The following is a 16,580-nucleotide window of genomic DNA, read 5'->3' as shown; positions in this document are numbered from 1 at the left end:
ATCTCTGAGTGACATCCTCAGCCCTACTATTTAATTATTTGTTTGTTTATTTTGCAGTACTGGGGATGGAACCCAGGGGTATTCTACCTCCTCCCAGTCCTATTTTTTTAGTCTTTTTATTTTTGAAACAGGGTCTCATTGAATTGCAAAGGGCCTCGCTAAGTAGCTGAGGCTGTCCTCTGGTCTCAGCCTCTTGAATTCTGGGATTACAAGCATGTGCCACCATGCCTGGCTTATTCTTTATTTTGAAACAGGACCTCACTGAGTTGCAAAGGACCTCAAAGTAGCTGAGGCTGTCCTTGAACTGCGATACTCCTGTCTCAGCCTCCCAAATGCTGGGATTACAAGCGTGCACCACCATACCCGGCGTGGTTTTATTTTTTAATTGCTAAGTCTCACTACGCTGCTGATAGTCTCGCTAAATTGCCAAGACTGGCCACAAACCTGTGATGATCCTGTCTCAGCCTCCCAAGTGCTAGGATTATAAGTGTGCACCACCATGCCCAGCCAGCTGCGAGCAATTGTAATAAATGAGTAGAAATTGATAAAACATGAATCTTTAAAGGATACAACAGTCACTCAGCTCTCTTGTAAATATCTTTTCTAATATTCTATTTTTATAAGACCAGCCTCAGCTACTTAGTGAGGCCATTCGCAACTCAGTGAGACCCTGTTTAAAATAATAATGATAATGATAATAATAATAATAATAATAATAGGGCTGGGGGTGTTGTTCAGAGGTAGAATGCCCCTGGGTTTCATTCCCAGGACTGCAAAACAAAAAACAAAAAAAAAGAAGAAAAAAAAAAGAGGAACATACTACATAAAAGAACCACACAGAGAAATAAATAAAAGTTAGCAAAGCCAAGAGATTAAAACAAAATAAAAGAAAAAAAAAATCAGACACAAGGGAGGGTAAGAGACACTGTTAGGAAACAAAGAAAATCAAAAGTAACAAAATACCTAATTATATAAGTTGCCATTATGGTCAAAATACCTAATTAAATAAGTTGCCATTACGGTCAGAACATTATTGCTCAGAACAAAAGGCCTTCAGTGTTCAAATGCTCATCCAGCTGTGTGGAGGCTATTTACCATCATCCAGAACAGAAGATGCAGAGACAGAGCAGAGAGAACCAGCACCAGCCTGCCCCCGGGAGGCTCGCCCAGGGACGTACACCTGGCTGGCTAACCCTGCGCAGGCTCTCCGTGTCAGAGGAGGCAGAGAAGGCCACTGCACACCAACGAGAGGCATGACGAGGCAGAAGCTTGTGAGATCAGCCAGGAGCCCGGCTGCTCAATGGAGGCGCGGAAGAGAAGACCCAGGTCACTGAGGGCCCTGGAGACAATGCTATGAAGCTGGGCTCTATCTCTGCCTAAGTTCCAACACTGGTTTACAAAGTACTACACCTTTGGGGAAGGGGTTCCGTAAACGCGTGCTGAATAAGCAAGCAAGCAAAAAATTTTTTCATTTAGAAGAGAACAAACTGATAGGCTCTTTGTATATCAAACAAGAAGCAGAGCTTAGGAGAAGTCAATGACTATGCATCATTCGAGTCACTGTTTAGCACTCATAGCCATATATTCTTCAATGTCTATCAATACTGAGCTACCAGTTAAAATCAGGATATATAAAAACCATGGATTGTAAAAACATAAACGAGTACAAAGAGTATCTTGATAATTTCTTAAAATGATCTTTACTACATCCTTAATAGAGCTCATCTAAGAAAAATCCTTTTATAGCTACTTTAAAAAACCAAAGATGATAAAGTACGTAGAGCCGGGCGTGGTGGCGCAGCTCGTGACCCCAGCACTCCGGGCTGGGACCAGAGGCTCACAGTTCGCGGACAGCTTCAGCTACTTAGTGAGGCCTCCGCAACTCAGTGAGGCCCTGTTTCAAAAAAAGAATTAAAAATAAAAAAACAGGGCAGGGGGTGTAGCTCGGAGGTCCAATGCTCCTGGGTTCCACCCCCAGACCCGCAAAAAAAAGAAAAAAAAAAAAAAGTATGTAGAAGCCCCCATTTCACTCTGCATTTGTAGACCATTCACACATACAATGTACAGCGTACAGTAAAGCAATTACAAAACGCCTAAAAACAAGAAGTGTAGAATAATCAATCTGAGCAGGAAATGAAAGAATCCTAAACTAATTTTATCTGTTTTGATGTCATAAGACATAAATGTATTTAAATTTATTTTTAAACAGATTTAGGAGAAAACCTCAACTTGTAATTTTTAATTTGTTCACAAATCATATTTGTTTTCTAAAATAATTAGCAAAGATGTGTGTGTGTGTGTGTGTGTGTGTGTGTGTGTACTGGGAATGGGACTAAGGGGCCTTCTACCTCTGGGCTCCACCCACAGACCTACTTTTATTTTTTGTTAACAAGGTCTAAGTGGCTGAAAGCCTCACTAAGTTGCTGAGGCTGGCTTCGAACCTGTGATCCTGCTGTCTCAGCCTACCAAGTACTGGGATTACAAGCATGTGCCACCACGACCAATTTAGAGATATTTTTAAATTAAAAATTTTTTGAAGGATTCAAGAGAGAGAATGCTACTGGACTGCGTTTTTGAAGTCACTGTTTTTGGTGAGAAGAAAGCTGGAGGTGAGAGGAGACGACACACGATTTCCCAGACAGGACAAGAGACCCCTGCCTCGGGGAGGCACGGGCGCCGCAGCAGCCCGCCCTCACAGGAGCCTGCCCCAGGGCCGCCTTTATGTAGCGTCTATTCTTAGCTTTTGAATTCCATGATTTCCCCCACAATAACTTCTATGAGTGGTATTAAGCATCTGTGTACCCAGCGTAGAAGGGGAAGGCCCACCAAAGGTTGCTTATCAGGCGGGTGCACCGTGTTTGTTCCTGTTCATGTCTAACCTTCCTATTAGACTGTTCTGAGCACCCTCTGTATTCCCACTGCTCCAATAACACCTGACTCTCAGTGCGTGATCAACGAACCCTCTCTGAGAACAAACCCGAGGGCTGAGAGGAGTGCGGGCCTGGACACTGCCAAAGTGAACCACGTGGGCACTTCTGACCTGCTGAAAACTTCCCACTTTTCCACATACCTGTCACACTTAGCAGTTTTAAAAGCCCAACTCCCCTTAATACTGCTACTCCCAGCGTTACCTGGAAGGTATCACTTCTAACTTGGATAGCGAAGAACAGTGGCACAGAAGAGAGTTTGGTCTGAGAGGAGACAGCATTTCAGGCAGAAACACGAACAGTAAATAAAGATGCTGAAGCTAAACATGATGAGGCAAACGTAAGATGTGCAGAGAGGAGGGAGCAGAGAAGAGGCTGGAAGCCAAGCGGTGACTCACCAGCTCAAGGTTTAACACAACCTCAGCCAACAGTCTGAGGCTCATTACGTAGACAATAAAATAATTTTAAGGTTATTCTAGAGGGAAAATCAAGGTTGCACTTAAAAAATTATCAAGCAGCAGTATATAGAATGAGTAAAAGATTAAGTATACTTTAAACTAATATTTTATTCTTAGTTATATTCCTTTTAGAATTTGAACTGAAATATTTTACTATCTCTTCCAGCAAGCTACCAAAATTTCAATTCATCCATAATATAAGTAGTATGCTAAATTTAAAACTGCACCTAAGACTGCTTATAAACTTTTAACAAAAAACACACTTAGAAGCTTTAAAATACCATGAAATAGTTTTAGCATCTCTACTCTAAACCTGGAAATAAGTTTAGATTTAATAAACTTTCTCTGAGTCAGGTGTGGTAGTGCACGCTTGTAATCCCAGTACTTGAGAGGCTGAGACAGGAGGCTCGCAGGTTGGAAGCCAGCCTCCACAGCTTAGTGAGGCTGTTTCCAAGTAAAATATAAAAATAGGTCTAGAGGTATAGCTCAAAGGTAGAAGGCCCTGGGTTCCATCCCCAGTAACACACATGCACGCACACATGCACACTCGCACACACATGCGTTTTCTGCCCCGTGACTGTTTTATACCACCTCACCACAAGACACAAATAACTCTCAAAAAATTCTAACGGCCCTAGCCTCATACATAATCTGTTCTCATGACCCCAGTAGACATTAAAAAATAATAAAAAGCAGTTAAATTTTAGATTCACAAGGATATTTAATTCAATTAAAAATTTAGATTTTAAAAATCAGTAAGACCAATTATATAAACAATAGACAGATGCATAGGCTTTGACAATGTATGGCACTTGTCTTTATTCATAATACCAATGAGAGAAAATAGTGGAAAGTTCTTCTAGTCTTACCTGCTAGGGTTTTTAGAAAATCTAGTGTTGGGAGAATAGGCGGCAATCTTCTCTGGAGAAAAAAGATGACCATCATGGTAAGAGAGAAATTTGTAATCCAAGCACCAGGAATACTACTCGTTAGTGAATGTGCTCGAGCCCAGAACCGTACGCTGAACACCAAGGCCCTTACTCTGGAGTCCAGGGAGCCGTAGATATAGAGGAGTTCAGAACATTTCAAGGCAATCCTACAAAAATGAAAATAAAAAGAATGTTCAATTCCCAAATTATGACCCATGGATTAAATAAACCATACACCTGGGAACTTATCTAAATAGCTTACTTTATTGCAATGTACTAAAAACACACCATGACCAGATTATTAAAAGCATTATGTATTTGTTTAGGGAACACAAAAATTCTGGTTTTTCAAAGTAGGATTTCCTACTGTTCAACTTAAAAGTGTTCAAAATATATATATATATATATATATATATATATGGAAGCATATTTAAGAGTCCAAAGCCCCTATGTCTAAGCCTAGTATCTTATATTCTCGCTGAAGATGATGAATTTGAAATCATACCTATTATTGGAAGTCAGATCACACTGAAGTCCAGAGGCCTGATGGGAGAACCTCACGAGAGGGCACCGGGCATGCAGAATCTTCTGTACGCCCACACAGCCAGGGCCAAAGTGGTCCAGGCACTCTCCAATCACAGACAGGATCTTCTGGGTTGCAATTCTTTCTGAAGGAACATTTTTCACTTGAAATTCCATGAAAAAATTTCCTGTGTTCTAAAGAATAAAAGCATCTGTAAATAGGAGATTTTGGTAAAAAGAAATTTCTTAGTGTGAAATAATGATTTAAATTATTTCTGGCAGAAAATAAGCCAAACCTACAAAATAAAAATTCTTCATGCAATCACAGCCAAAGCCAACCTAAAACATCCTCTGGTGCCTTCACTGCCCTAGAAAAGAATGCACTCACTGCAAGTTCTTGGGAATGATAATTAAATAATGTAGTTAGAAAACTAGGATATGTGAAGTTACTATCATTAGAAATGATGACTAAAATTAAAAAAAGATACACACAAAACATAACAAGGTATATAAAAGTTGAAAATAAAGAAAAAAAGAAAAAGCATTTGTAAAGATGAACAAGCACATAATTTAAAAAGAAGCAATTCAATGAGATATAATAATCATATAGCTATATGACTCTAGAGAATAGAGCCTTCATCAATATAAGCCATATCAAATAAATATATCCTTAAGTATCAACTCATCATCAAAAATGTCAGTAATTAAAATAATAAAATAATAACTGAGTGTGAGCGGCGGCACACGCCTGTGATTCTAGTACCCGGGAGGCAAAGGCAAGAGGATCACAGGTTCAAGGACAGCCAAAAGTAGGGAGACTCTCATCAACCTAGCAAGATGCTGTTTCAAAATAAAAACAAAATCGGCTCTGGGCTATAACTCAGAGGTAGAATGCCCTTAGGTTCAATCCCCAGAACAAAATCCAATCATAAATATCACTATCAAGTAAGTCACACTTTGGTGGTGGTAGAGAAATTGAACTCAGGGACATTTTACATCTAAGCTACACCTCCAGCCTGTTTTCATTTTTTGTTTTGAAACGGTCTCACTAGATTGCTAAGACTCTTGCTACCTTAACTGAGCTTGTCCTTGAACCCATGATCCTCCTATCACAGCCTTCCACATACTGGGATTAGAGGTGTGCACCCACACCATAGCCACAAAACCAAATCCTTTTTTTTTTTTTGCAGTACTGGGAATGGAACCTAGGGGGCAATCTACCTCCAAGCTACACCCCAGCCCCATTTTTTATTATTTTGAAAGAAGGTCTCACTAAGTAGCTGAGGCTGGTCTCAAACCTGTGATTTTCCTGTCTCAGTCTCCCAAGTACTGGGATTACAAGCATGCGCCACCACGCCCAGCTAAAACCAAATTCTTTAATCATGTTTACTAAGTTTAGAAATCAAAAGTTAAATACAAAAAATATCAAAAGTTAATAGTTTTATAAAGTTCAAAGATTTCCCTTTCCTAATTTCTTAGTGTTGTGAAGAGAAATGATCACCTTGTGAGTGCCGAGTTTTCTCGTTTCATCCAGATCCAAAAATATGTCCAAATCACACCCTAACTTCCCGAAAGTGTTCACTGAGGAGCCAAAGGGCCTGACTGTGCAGTCCGGGAAATAGGCAGCTGCTATGTCTTCGACGAGAGAGCAGGTGAGATAGCGGAGCTTGGTGTTCTCCTCCGTCAGCTGCAGCTCCTTCAGGAGAGTATTCAGCTGGTCGTCTATCTAGCTGGCCAAAAAAAGAACAAAATATAGAAAATGTACAGGTTATAAAAATAACCATCATTTTAATTACAAAGATTTGATGAATTTTGAGAGCTACCTTAAAAATACACAATCCTTTTCTTCATTCTTAAAAGTAGATTTAAAAAAATTCCTTAAAAAAGCACTCAGAAGCTGGGCATGCTTGTAACCTCAGTACTTGGGAGGCTGAGACAGGAGGCTCGTAGGTTTGAGGACAGCCTCAGCAAGTGGTAAGAATCTTGTCAAGAGAGCCCAGCAAAATCGTTTCAAAAATAAAAATAAAACAGGGCTAGGAGTATAGCTCAGAGGTAGATACCCTTGAATTCAATTGCCAGTACCAAAAAAAAAAAAGCACTGAGCAATGACACTTAGCAGACTTGGCCAGAATTCAGACGGCTTTTTGTGAGCCACGAGCATAAAGTATTGTATTGTTCTAGGAAAACATAAGTAGTAAAGTGTTACTGAAGAGATCAGAACAACACTGAAGCTAGAAATCCAATGTCAAAAGGTGGGAAGCGCAGTGGCGCACGCCTGTGATCCCGGCATTCGGGAGACTGAGAATGGAGGATCGCGGTTCGCAGGCAGCCTCAGCTACTTGGCGAGGCCCCCCGCAACGTAGCAAGACCCTGTTTCAAAACAAAGAATAAAAAATAAGTCAGGGGGTGTAGCTCGGAGGTCAAACGCCCCAGGGTTCCACCAAAAAAAAAAAAAAAAAAAAAAAAGGTGAGAAGCACTAGCTGTAAGCAACAGCTCCAATCATGAGGCCCAGGGCCTCTGACTCTAGAAACAAACCCTGTGATTTTCTACAAGACTGTGCTCTAGAGGTAGGTATTGAAAGTAAAAGAAAAATAATCATAGCTTCAAATTCTGAAAACAATACTAAAAATAAGCATTCAACTCAAAGGATGAGAAAAAGTAAAGAAAATATACAAAGCCAGAAGCAAAAAAATTAAAAAATCAAACCAAAAATATTATTTTGATAAATAACAACATGAGTTGACTTATTTTTGGTCCTGGGGACTGAACCCAGGGGCATTTTACCTCTAAGCCAAACCCCCAGCTCAGCCGGGCATGGTGATGCACGCCTCTAACCCCAGTACTTAGGAGGCTGAAGCAGGATGATCACAGGTTCAAGGCCAGCCTCAGCAATTTAGCAAGGTCCTCCATAACTCAGTGAGACTGTTCCAAATAAAATAGGGCTGGGGTATAGCTCAGAGGTAGATTGCCTCTGGGTTCAATCCCTAGTACTGATACCCCTAAACACACACACACACACACACACACCCCTCATAGCTCTTCTTCTTTAAAATATTTGAAACACAGTCTCACTAAATTGTGAGGCTGGCCTTGAACTTGCATTCTTCTTGTCTTAGATTCTCAAGTACTGGGATTATAGGCATAGACCATCACACCCAGCTTGAGTTGATTTTTTCAAAGGACTACAAAACTAAGTAAAAGCTTAACAGGTCTGAATAAGGAAAAAAAAAAAAAACCAACAACAAGATAAATACAGTATGAGGACAAAGAGATAAAGCTGGAATAAGATACTTTGTTTATAGAATCTCATGTAGAACTTTATGTCCTCATGTTGAAAAGAGGAAAAAAAATCTAAATTTTCCGAAAACTGGCAGATTTTGGTTACCTCTGGGGAGTTAAAAATGACTATGGAGTGTGGAGAATTATTTTCACTTTTCCCTAGATAGACTCTGTAGTTTGATTTTTTTAAAAAGAAATACCATTTGTTAACAGAGATACAAAAGCTATAAAAAGAACTGGCAAAATAATACGCTATTCTTTAAAAAACAAAAAAAAGACCTTGGCTCAGTAGGGCTTATGCTGTAAGTAAAAGGCCTCACATGAGGAAATCTATGACTGTAAGTCACCATATTTAAAGAAATAATGAAAAACCTGTTAGGATAACCTCAAAACTCTATACCAGTTATCAAGATAAATCCAACTGTGAAATCCCACATCTACTTTGACGCGGCTAAAGCTACTGAAACCCAAGAAAACGGTCCTTCAGGATATTACACACCATGACCACCATTCATCCACAGCCCTTTCCCCTTGCAAAATGAAGCTCGAACCCCATCAAATAATACAGCGTGTGTGTGTGTGTGTGTGTGTGTGTGTGTGTGTGTGTGTGTGTGTATGTATTTGCGGGTCTGGGAATGGAACCCAGGGGCGTTCAACCTCCAAGCTATAGACCCTGCCCTATTTTTTAAATTCTTTATTTTGAAACCAGGTTTCACTGATTTGAGGAGTGCCTCACTAAGTGGCTGAGGCTGTCCACGAACCGTGATCCTCTGGTCTCAGGCTCCCAAATGCTGGGATTACAAGCATGTGTCACCACACCCGGCTTCAATATTTTATGAGAACTTTTCTAATATATAAAATATCCTATGTGTCTTTAAAAGTCATGGAAGACCTATAAACTCACACTTTCTGCCTGACAAAGTAACTCAAAAAGCTTCTTGCTTGCAGGAGGCAACTGAGGACTGGACCGCACGCAGGACTGCTCAGAGGTCTGGCCTGATGGGTTCTTGAGCTTCAAGTTGAAGAAACGTGATCTGAATGGAATCGCAGCCTCTGTGCCCAGGCTTGGAGTATGTGTTCTGCTCTGCATTGACTCTACACTGTCCTTTTGGCAAAATTCAACAACAGCATAGAGACCCTATATAAAAAATATAAGCAAATAATTATCATTTGCCACAAATTATTATTATTTTTTGTAGTACTAAAGATTGAGCCCAGGGGTATTCTACCCTTAAGCTACAGCCCCAGCCCTATAGTCTATATTTTTAAAACACGTTCTCACTAAGTTGCAGAGAGTTTCAATAAGTAGCTGTGGCTGGCCGTGAACCTGCTATCCTCCTGTTTCAGCCTCCCAAGTGCTACGATTACAAGCGTGCACCACCAAGCCCAACCAAATTATTACTTTTATAGAATTTACAAATGATATGATTTTAACATGAGCACTGGTTTTACTACTTACAAGTAGATTAAGAAAAGGAATATTTTAGGTGGTCAGTCCAGAAAAGCTGAAGAATGCTGAAATAGAAAATTAAAGGGCAAAACAAAGATCCTACACCAGGAGACTTTAAAGTAGCAGATGACTGCCAGGTGTAGTGGCACACGCTTTTAATCCCAGTATGTGGGCAGTTGAAACAAAAGGACACCATGTTCAAAACCAGAGCTGGCAACTTATCAAGGCCCTCCAAAACTTGGTGAGAGCCTATCTCCAAATAAGAAATCAAATTGGGTTGGGGGTATACCTTGATGGTAGAATACCTCTGGGTTCAATCCCTAGTACCAAACACAAATAAAGCAGCAGACTATAAAAGTATGCAGCTAATAAAACTGTTCAGTCATAAATTACTACTAATATTATGTCTGTGTGGTACTAAGGATTGAACCCAGGGGCATTCTACCTCTAAGCTGCACCCCCCAAAGCCCTTTGTGCACCACCACACCCAGCCATAAATTATTTGTAATTCTAAAATATTGGTAGAAAACTTTTCATTTTTCTTCATATCCAAAAAAATCTCATTAACTTAGATAAAGAAAGATGTAGGGTACCAAAAGAGATTCTGTCATTTTTCAAAAGGCACAATAAACTATTCTTCAAAAGCATGATATCAAGTTACATTGTTTTTCATATACGTACAAAGCTCTCATAGAAGAAATGATTATTAATAGGTCCATGTTGGGATAAATGCTTGAGAAGCTTTTTTTCACTGATTTTACTTGGGCAATGTATTAAAACTGTCCGCTGAGCCTGTTCTCGTCTTTCCTTTTGCATCTCAGAGAATGTCTTTTGGGGGGTCTTATCTTCAAAGCCTATGAATGAAACAAAAACATTGCCAACATATATACACATGTAAAACTTAAAACGCATCTTGGTTAAGTATATATAAATGTATAAAAAAAATCCAACTAAGTCACCATCTCATATTTTTCCTTCTCTTCCTTTCAAGAGAAAAATTATCAAGATAGTGTTCATTTTACTATTTTCCCATAGCTATCATTAAAACTATCTACTCTGCTTTGATTACTATAATAATGTCCAGTGCTAAAAACAAGTTTCACAAAATCTTAAAAGCAAAACCAGGAAAGTAAGCCAGGCACAGTGGCACACGCTTGTAATCCCAGCATTTGGGAGGCTGAGACAGGAGGCTGAGATAGGAGGATCGTGTTTCGTGGACAGCCTCAGCTACTTAGTGAGGTCCTTTGCAACTCAGTGAGACCTTGTTTCTAAATAAAGAGTAAAAAATAGGGCTTGGGGTGTAGCTCAGAGAGATAGAACACCCCTGGGTTCCATCCCCAGTACTGCAAAACAAAACAGTAGAGTAAAATCACTCATTTAACACACACACACACACACACACACACACACACACACACATACACACACACCCTGTGCAAGCTGTAACATCCCAAAGTCTTAAATAAATTAGTGCCAAGCCTGAGTGCAAGGAGACAAAACACTTAGAGGTTCAATGTTCTCTCTGCCAGGGTCTTGATCAGCCCTAACGAGACACGAGGTTACCATCTGCCCTGTGCTCTACATCAGTGAAATCAAAGTGTTTAAAACCTAGCTGCTATCCAGGAGCTGGTGATAATTGTACTAATGAAGCAGAAGGCTTTGTTTTCTTAATTTTAAACCTTTCTAGGAACAAGGAGTTTTACAAACAGGGAAAGGAGAGAAGAGCTGTAACCATTGAGAATTAAATACTAATCAACCACTGACCACAAAGAGAAGACAAAACCTAAATAAGTATAAAGAAAAAAACTACCACTCAAGTTCTAAGAAAATATTAAAGCCAAATATTGGATTTTAATGATTTATTTCCCCAAGAAACTTAACTCCCAATTGAGTTAGCTTAAAATGCTTCTTTTAAAACTCTAAAAATGGTAGACTCTAGAGATTATAAACCACCAAGTCTGATATTAATATCCTCAATAAAATTTCAAAGCAACCGAATAGAAATTTTAACTAATACATGAAAACCAACAGAAGCTCTTTTAGCATCATTTTCTTTCCATATGCTATAAACAGATGGATCGGAGAATACTCCAAGCACATTGTAGCTTAATTTCAGCAAACTCCAAACCATTCACACTCCAAACCATTCACATGGCCCAGAAGAAATACGGGCCAATGACAGAAGCTGGGTGAGCCCGAGTCTCAGCTCAGGGTAAGTCTCTGAGGGCACAACAGACTCTTGCCCCAACTTGCTCATCATTTCTTTTTCCTTTCTTGTCTTGTGGTACTGGGGATGGGACCCAGGGGCATTCTACCTCCAAGTTACAACTCCAGCCCTATTTCTTCTTTTTTTTAATCCTTTATTTTGAAACAGGGCCTCACTAAGTAGCTGAGGCTGGCCGTGAGCCTTCAATTCTGTCTCAGCCTCCCAAGTACTGGGATTAGCATGCGCCACCACACCCGGCTTGCTCATCATTTTTAACAAGTGGTCAAACTCAGAGGACATCTTTTGTGTCCCACTGTCCTGAATGCTAAAAAGTACATCTTCCAGCTGCATGCTCTCCTCTCCACTACCAATGGCAAGTCATGAACACTTGACTTCTCGTTTCAGGCCTGTTCCACAGTCACCTGACCCCTAACCTGTCTCTGCCATTCTTCGGATTGCTGCCAACATATTTGTAAAATGACCTTTCCTTTCTTTTTTTACAGTATTGGGGATAGAATCCAGGAGGATTCCACCTCTGAGATACACCCCCAGCCCTATTTTTTAAAATCCTTTCTTTTGAAACAAGGTCTCACTAGGTAGCTGTCTGCGAATTGCAATCCTCAGTCTCAGTCTCCCATGTGCTAGGATTACAAGCAAGCACACTACGATTGGCTGAAATGATCTTTAAAAAAAAAAGTCTAATTCTGGGGTGGGAATTGGGTAAGGGCTAATTGGGTGATGTGTGCATGTATGTCTCTGCAATCTTGTATTCCATTAAGATGTAAGACTACAGTGAACCAATAAAAAGTTTTTTTAAAAAGTCTAATTCTTTGACTTCCCTGCTGCAAATCCTTGAACACTTTCCCACGCCTTTAAGACGAAGTCTGATTCCACAGCACTGGTGTGAAGCTTCCTGCAGCTGTCTTGCTCCCTCTTCAATGGTGGTTTCCCCCCCTGGGTCTGCCTTGCCTCTTACGCCCAGCGCTCTGCACACAGTACCAACACACACCACGGATTTATCATCTTGGTCCCTCTGCGGAAATGCACACCTCCTCACCTTCTGTCTAACAAGCCCCATTCATCCTCCAGAGTTTGCCCAGGTCTGAGGAGACTTTCTCTCAGTGGTAGAATCTCATCTCCTTTACGTTACCTTATTTTAGCAAATACGAAGGAATGTAAGTCACAGCCTTGTTACAGATACATTTAACCTCATGGAAGACAGTCTTCTTCAACGTCGAGGCCAGGGACTGCTGTACCCAATATGATCTCAGCCTACCAACGACCTCCTTCCTACTAGTCCCTGTTCCTTCTTGTCTGATGCTACGCTCTGCCCGGACCATCTCACGACATTTCCTACAATTGCCACTTACACAGGCTTATCTCTGGTTTTTACTCCAAGTCTAGACTGACTGGCGTTGGTGTCGCCTTCTATTATGCAAAAGTATAAATCCTCCTCCATCTCTCTTACCCTAATAATAGCTAATAGTGTGAACTTGTTTTTCCAGACATCTTCCAAAGCTTATTAAAACAAAATAAAGAGCCAGTACATAATGGGGGGTGGGGGTGGTCATCCTATAATAGAAGACTAGACGCGGGATTTGATGACATCTCAAAATGTCTCAAAAACATGTTTTGACTTTATGGGTGAGGATAAGGAAAATACACAAATATAACTTCAGGTGTTATTAAAACTTGGATATGAAGAATATCATTGTTGCTGGCCCTGGTAGTGCATGCCTGTAATTTCCGTACTTGAGAGGCTGAGACAGGAAGATTGCAGGTTCAAAGCCAGCCTCAACAACCTAGTGAGACCTTGTTTCAAAGTAAAAAACAAAATAGGCCTGGGATGTAGCTCAGAGGTAGCACATTCCTGGGTTCAATCCCCAGTAACTCTTCTCACACACACACACACACACACACACACACACCATTAATGAGCCAGAGAACACTCAGAAAAGTAACAAAAAGTCTAAAAACTGATAGAGAATTACTATTCATAAAGCGAGGATTTTTTTTATTTTTTATTTTTTTGGTACTGGAAATTGAACTCGGGCATTCTATCTTTGAAGTACACCCTCAGCTCTAATTTTCATGCCTTATTTTGAAACAGTCTCATTAAGTTGCAGAAAGCCTCACTGGGTAGCTGAGGCTGGCCGTGAACCTGCGATCCTCCTGTCTTAGCCTCCAAAGTCTGGGATTACAAGCATGCACCACTATGTCCAGCTGACTATAATTTATCTTAGGGGAAAATATTTTACTGTAGTATGCTTTTGAGTTGTTTCCAAGACTTCATTTCTTAAAAGTATAGCCCTAAGGAATGACAAGACCAATACATTTTGTTTGACTGCCTGACTCAAGATTTAATTTGTGTGACAATGCACACGTTATGCAGCTTTTTGAGATTCTTTCTGTCTGTACAACGGAGACATTTAACTTATTGCAAGTTTTAAGAACTGTGAGTAGCATATACAAGCTCTTGGGCCACAAGAGAGGTTCCTAAGGGTGGGCTTCTCGATGCACAAATAAGCCCATACGTCTGGAACAACAGTAAATCCAAAACTGTTACCAAATGGATCTTGCTCAAAATGGCCCAGAGGATAAGCAGCAAGAAATTTCATCAGTACAGCACGACCCCTGGGAGCCAGGAACCCTGATTGTTCACTACATTCGGGCCCTCCAAGACCTGCGCATCGAAATCAGATACACTGGTGAAGGATGAAGCGAGTAACCTAGGTATTCGCCAGGCCTGAACTGCAGAGGCTTAAACTTCGTTACTGTGGGGAAGAGCCGCCCCTGTGAACGCCACACACCACGGCGCCGCCCGGAGCCCCCGGAGGCCGCGAGGCCCGGCAGCCCGCAGCCGCACCGGCCTGCCCAAGCTCGGGCCGGTCCCACCAGCCCCGGGGCCGCCCGAGGCCGCGGCGCCATCACCTGCGTCCCCGCTCCCTGCCCGCTGCTCCTCTCGCCCCAGGTCCGCGGCCACAGTCCCCGGGCAACTAAGGAGCCTGAACACGGGACGCTGGAAACGGCCGCTCGTCCGAGAACACGGGGGCAAACAGGTCAAGCGCCGCACGCCGCGGGCCGCCATGGTAGACAGCCGCGCGAAGCCCCGAAGTCAGCGGACTTCCGCGCATGCGCGGAGACGCGAACAACGGGAGAGCCCGAGGGTCAGAATTAGCGAAACGCGTTCGCTCGTGCGCTGAAAAGTTTAGGCAGGAGTGAAAATAGCTGAGGTTTAGACGGCCTGCGTTTAAACTTTTGTATGCCTCACTGCCCATTTGTGAGATAAGGAGTACTATTTCCATTTTACAGAGCATGGCTTAGCCGGGCGTGGTGGGCACGCTTGTAATCCCCGCGCTTGGGAGGCGGAGACAGGAGGATCGCGCAGGTTCGAAGCCAGCCGTGTGCGCTGGCTTAGGAGACCCTGTTTCCAAATAAAAAAATATAAAATAGGTCTGGGAGTGTAGCCCAGGAGGTAGAAGGGCTTCCAGGAACCCAGTACCACAAAAAAAAAAAAAAAAAAAAGCCAGGCTTTATTCGTTCAGTTTATTCTAATTTCATTTTTTAGTCTTAGTTTTTTTGTTTGTTTGTTTTTGTTTTGTGGTACAGGAATTGAACCCAGGGACATTCTATCTCCAAGCTAAAACCCTAGCCTTTTTATTTTTTGGTTTGAAACAGGGTATGGATAATTTGCTGAGAATCTCACTACATTGCTGAGGCTGTCCTCCAACTTGCCATCCTCCCGTCTGAGACTCCCAGCACTATAGACTACAGGGTGCAGAAGAGGAAAATTAATGAGGCCTAAAAGTCAACCCCAAATATCTGATTTCTACTAATTGGATTACATTCCTTCACTCCATAAATGAGAAAAGTTTCCATTAAGTTTCCATGAATATCATTAAGGAGGAAAAAAGTGAATGAGACTCAAAAATCTAAAATAAATAATGACACTCTCTAAAATGTATTGAACACAGTGTAGTTAAAATTACTCCCAAGAAAGCCAGGGGTGGTGGCGCACGCTTGTAATCCCACCTTTTGGGAGGTTGGGACAGGAGGATTGCGCTTCGCAGACAGCCTCAGCTACTTAGTGAGGCCCTTTGCAGCTCAGTGAGACCCTGTTTCAAAATAAAGAATAAAATAATAGAGCTGGGGACACAGCTTGGAGGTAGAATGCCCCTGGGTTCCATCCCCAGTTCCGCATAAATAAATAAATAAATATATAACTCCCAAGAAAAGATAGTGGCAGAGAGTTTGTTTGGTATTATTTACAATAATGGGCTCAAATGAGGTATAAGATATTTGCACAGTGGATTTCCAGATAACATTGGGTACAATAAATGGCATAACAGGGTTTTCTTTACCAGCTGCTGTTCTTATATATATTGATTCTTTTAATCTTTACAAGAATTGAGATTATCTCCATTTATGTGTAGGGAAAACAAGGCCTACAGAAGTAACACTGGTAAAATTATATATCTAGTCATGGCAGAGGTGAGAGTTACACCTTCTTTGTCCAGTTCAAGTTTTATTTACTAATTTTTTTTTTTTTTTTTTTTTTTTGCGGGTCTGGGGATGGAACCCAGAGGCATTCGACCTCTGAGCTACACCCCCTGCCCTATCTTTTATTCTTTATTTTGAGACAGGGTCTCACTAAGTTATGGAGGGCCTCACTAAGTAACTGAGGCTGTCCTCGAACCGCAATCCTCTGGTCTCAGCTTCCCAAATTCTGGGATTACAAGTGTGCGCCACCATGCCTGGCTACTCATATATATTTTTTTGCAACAGCTTTATTGATGTTTAATTTGAAT

At 41.3% G+C, this 16,580-nt stretch overlaps 1 protein-coding gene across 1 annotated transcript in view; it reads right to left on the bottom strand.

Moving 5' to 3' along the window:
• Positions 1-14,860, bottom strand: part of MTPAP (mitochondrial poly(A) polymerase) — a gene marked incomplete at both ends in the record, with an annotated part of 29,356 nt that extends 14,496 nt beyond the window's left edge. The window contains 6 exons of the mRNA XM_080717208.1: positions 4,255-4,481; positions 4,820-5,031; positions 6,338-6,562; positions 9,021-9,254; positions 10,248-10,420; positions 14,704-14,860. Of these exons, the coding sequence (XP_080573334.1) occupies positions 4,255-4,481; positions 4,820-5,031; positions 6,338-6,562; positions 9,021-9,254; positions 10,248-10,420; positions 14,704-14,860 (1,228 nt within the window). The remainder of the gene's footprint in view (positions 1-4,254; positions 4,482-4,819; positions 5,032-6,337; positions 6,563-9,020; positions 9,255-10,247; positions 10,421-14,703) is intronic.
• Between the last annotated feature and the right edge of the window lie 1,720 nt (positions 14,861-16,580).

Source organism: Muscardinus avellanarius (genome assembly GCF_963383645.1).
Source record: "Muscardinus avellanarius genome assembly, chromosome: 20".
Classification (NCBI taxonomy): domain Eukaryota; kingdom Metazoa; phylum Chordata; class Mammalia; order Rodentia; family Gliridae; genus Muscardinus; species Muscardinus avellanarius.
This window is presented reverse-complemented; position numbering and strand designations above follow the sequence as displayed.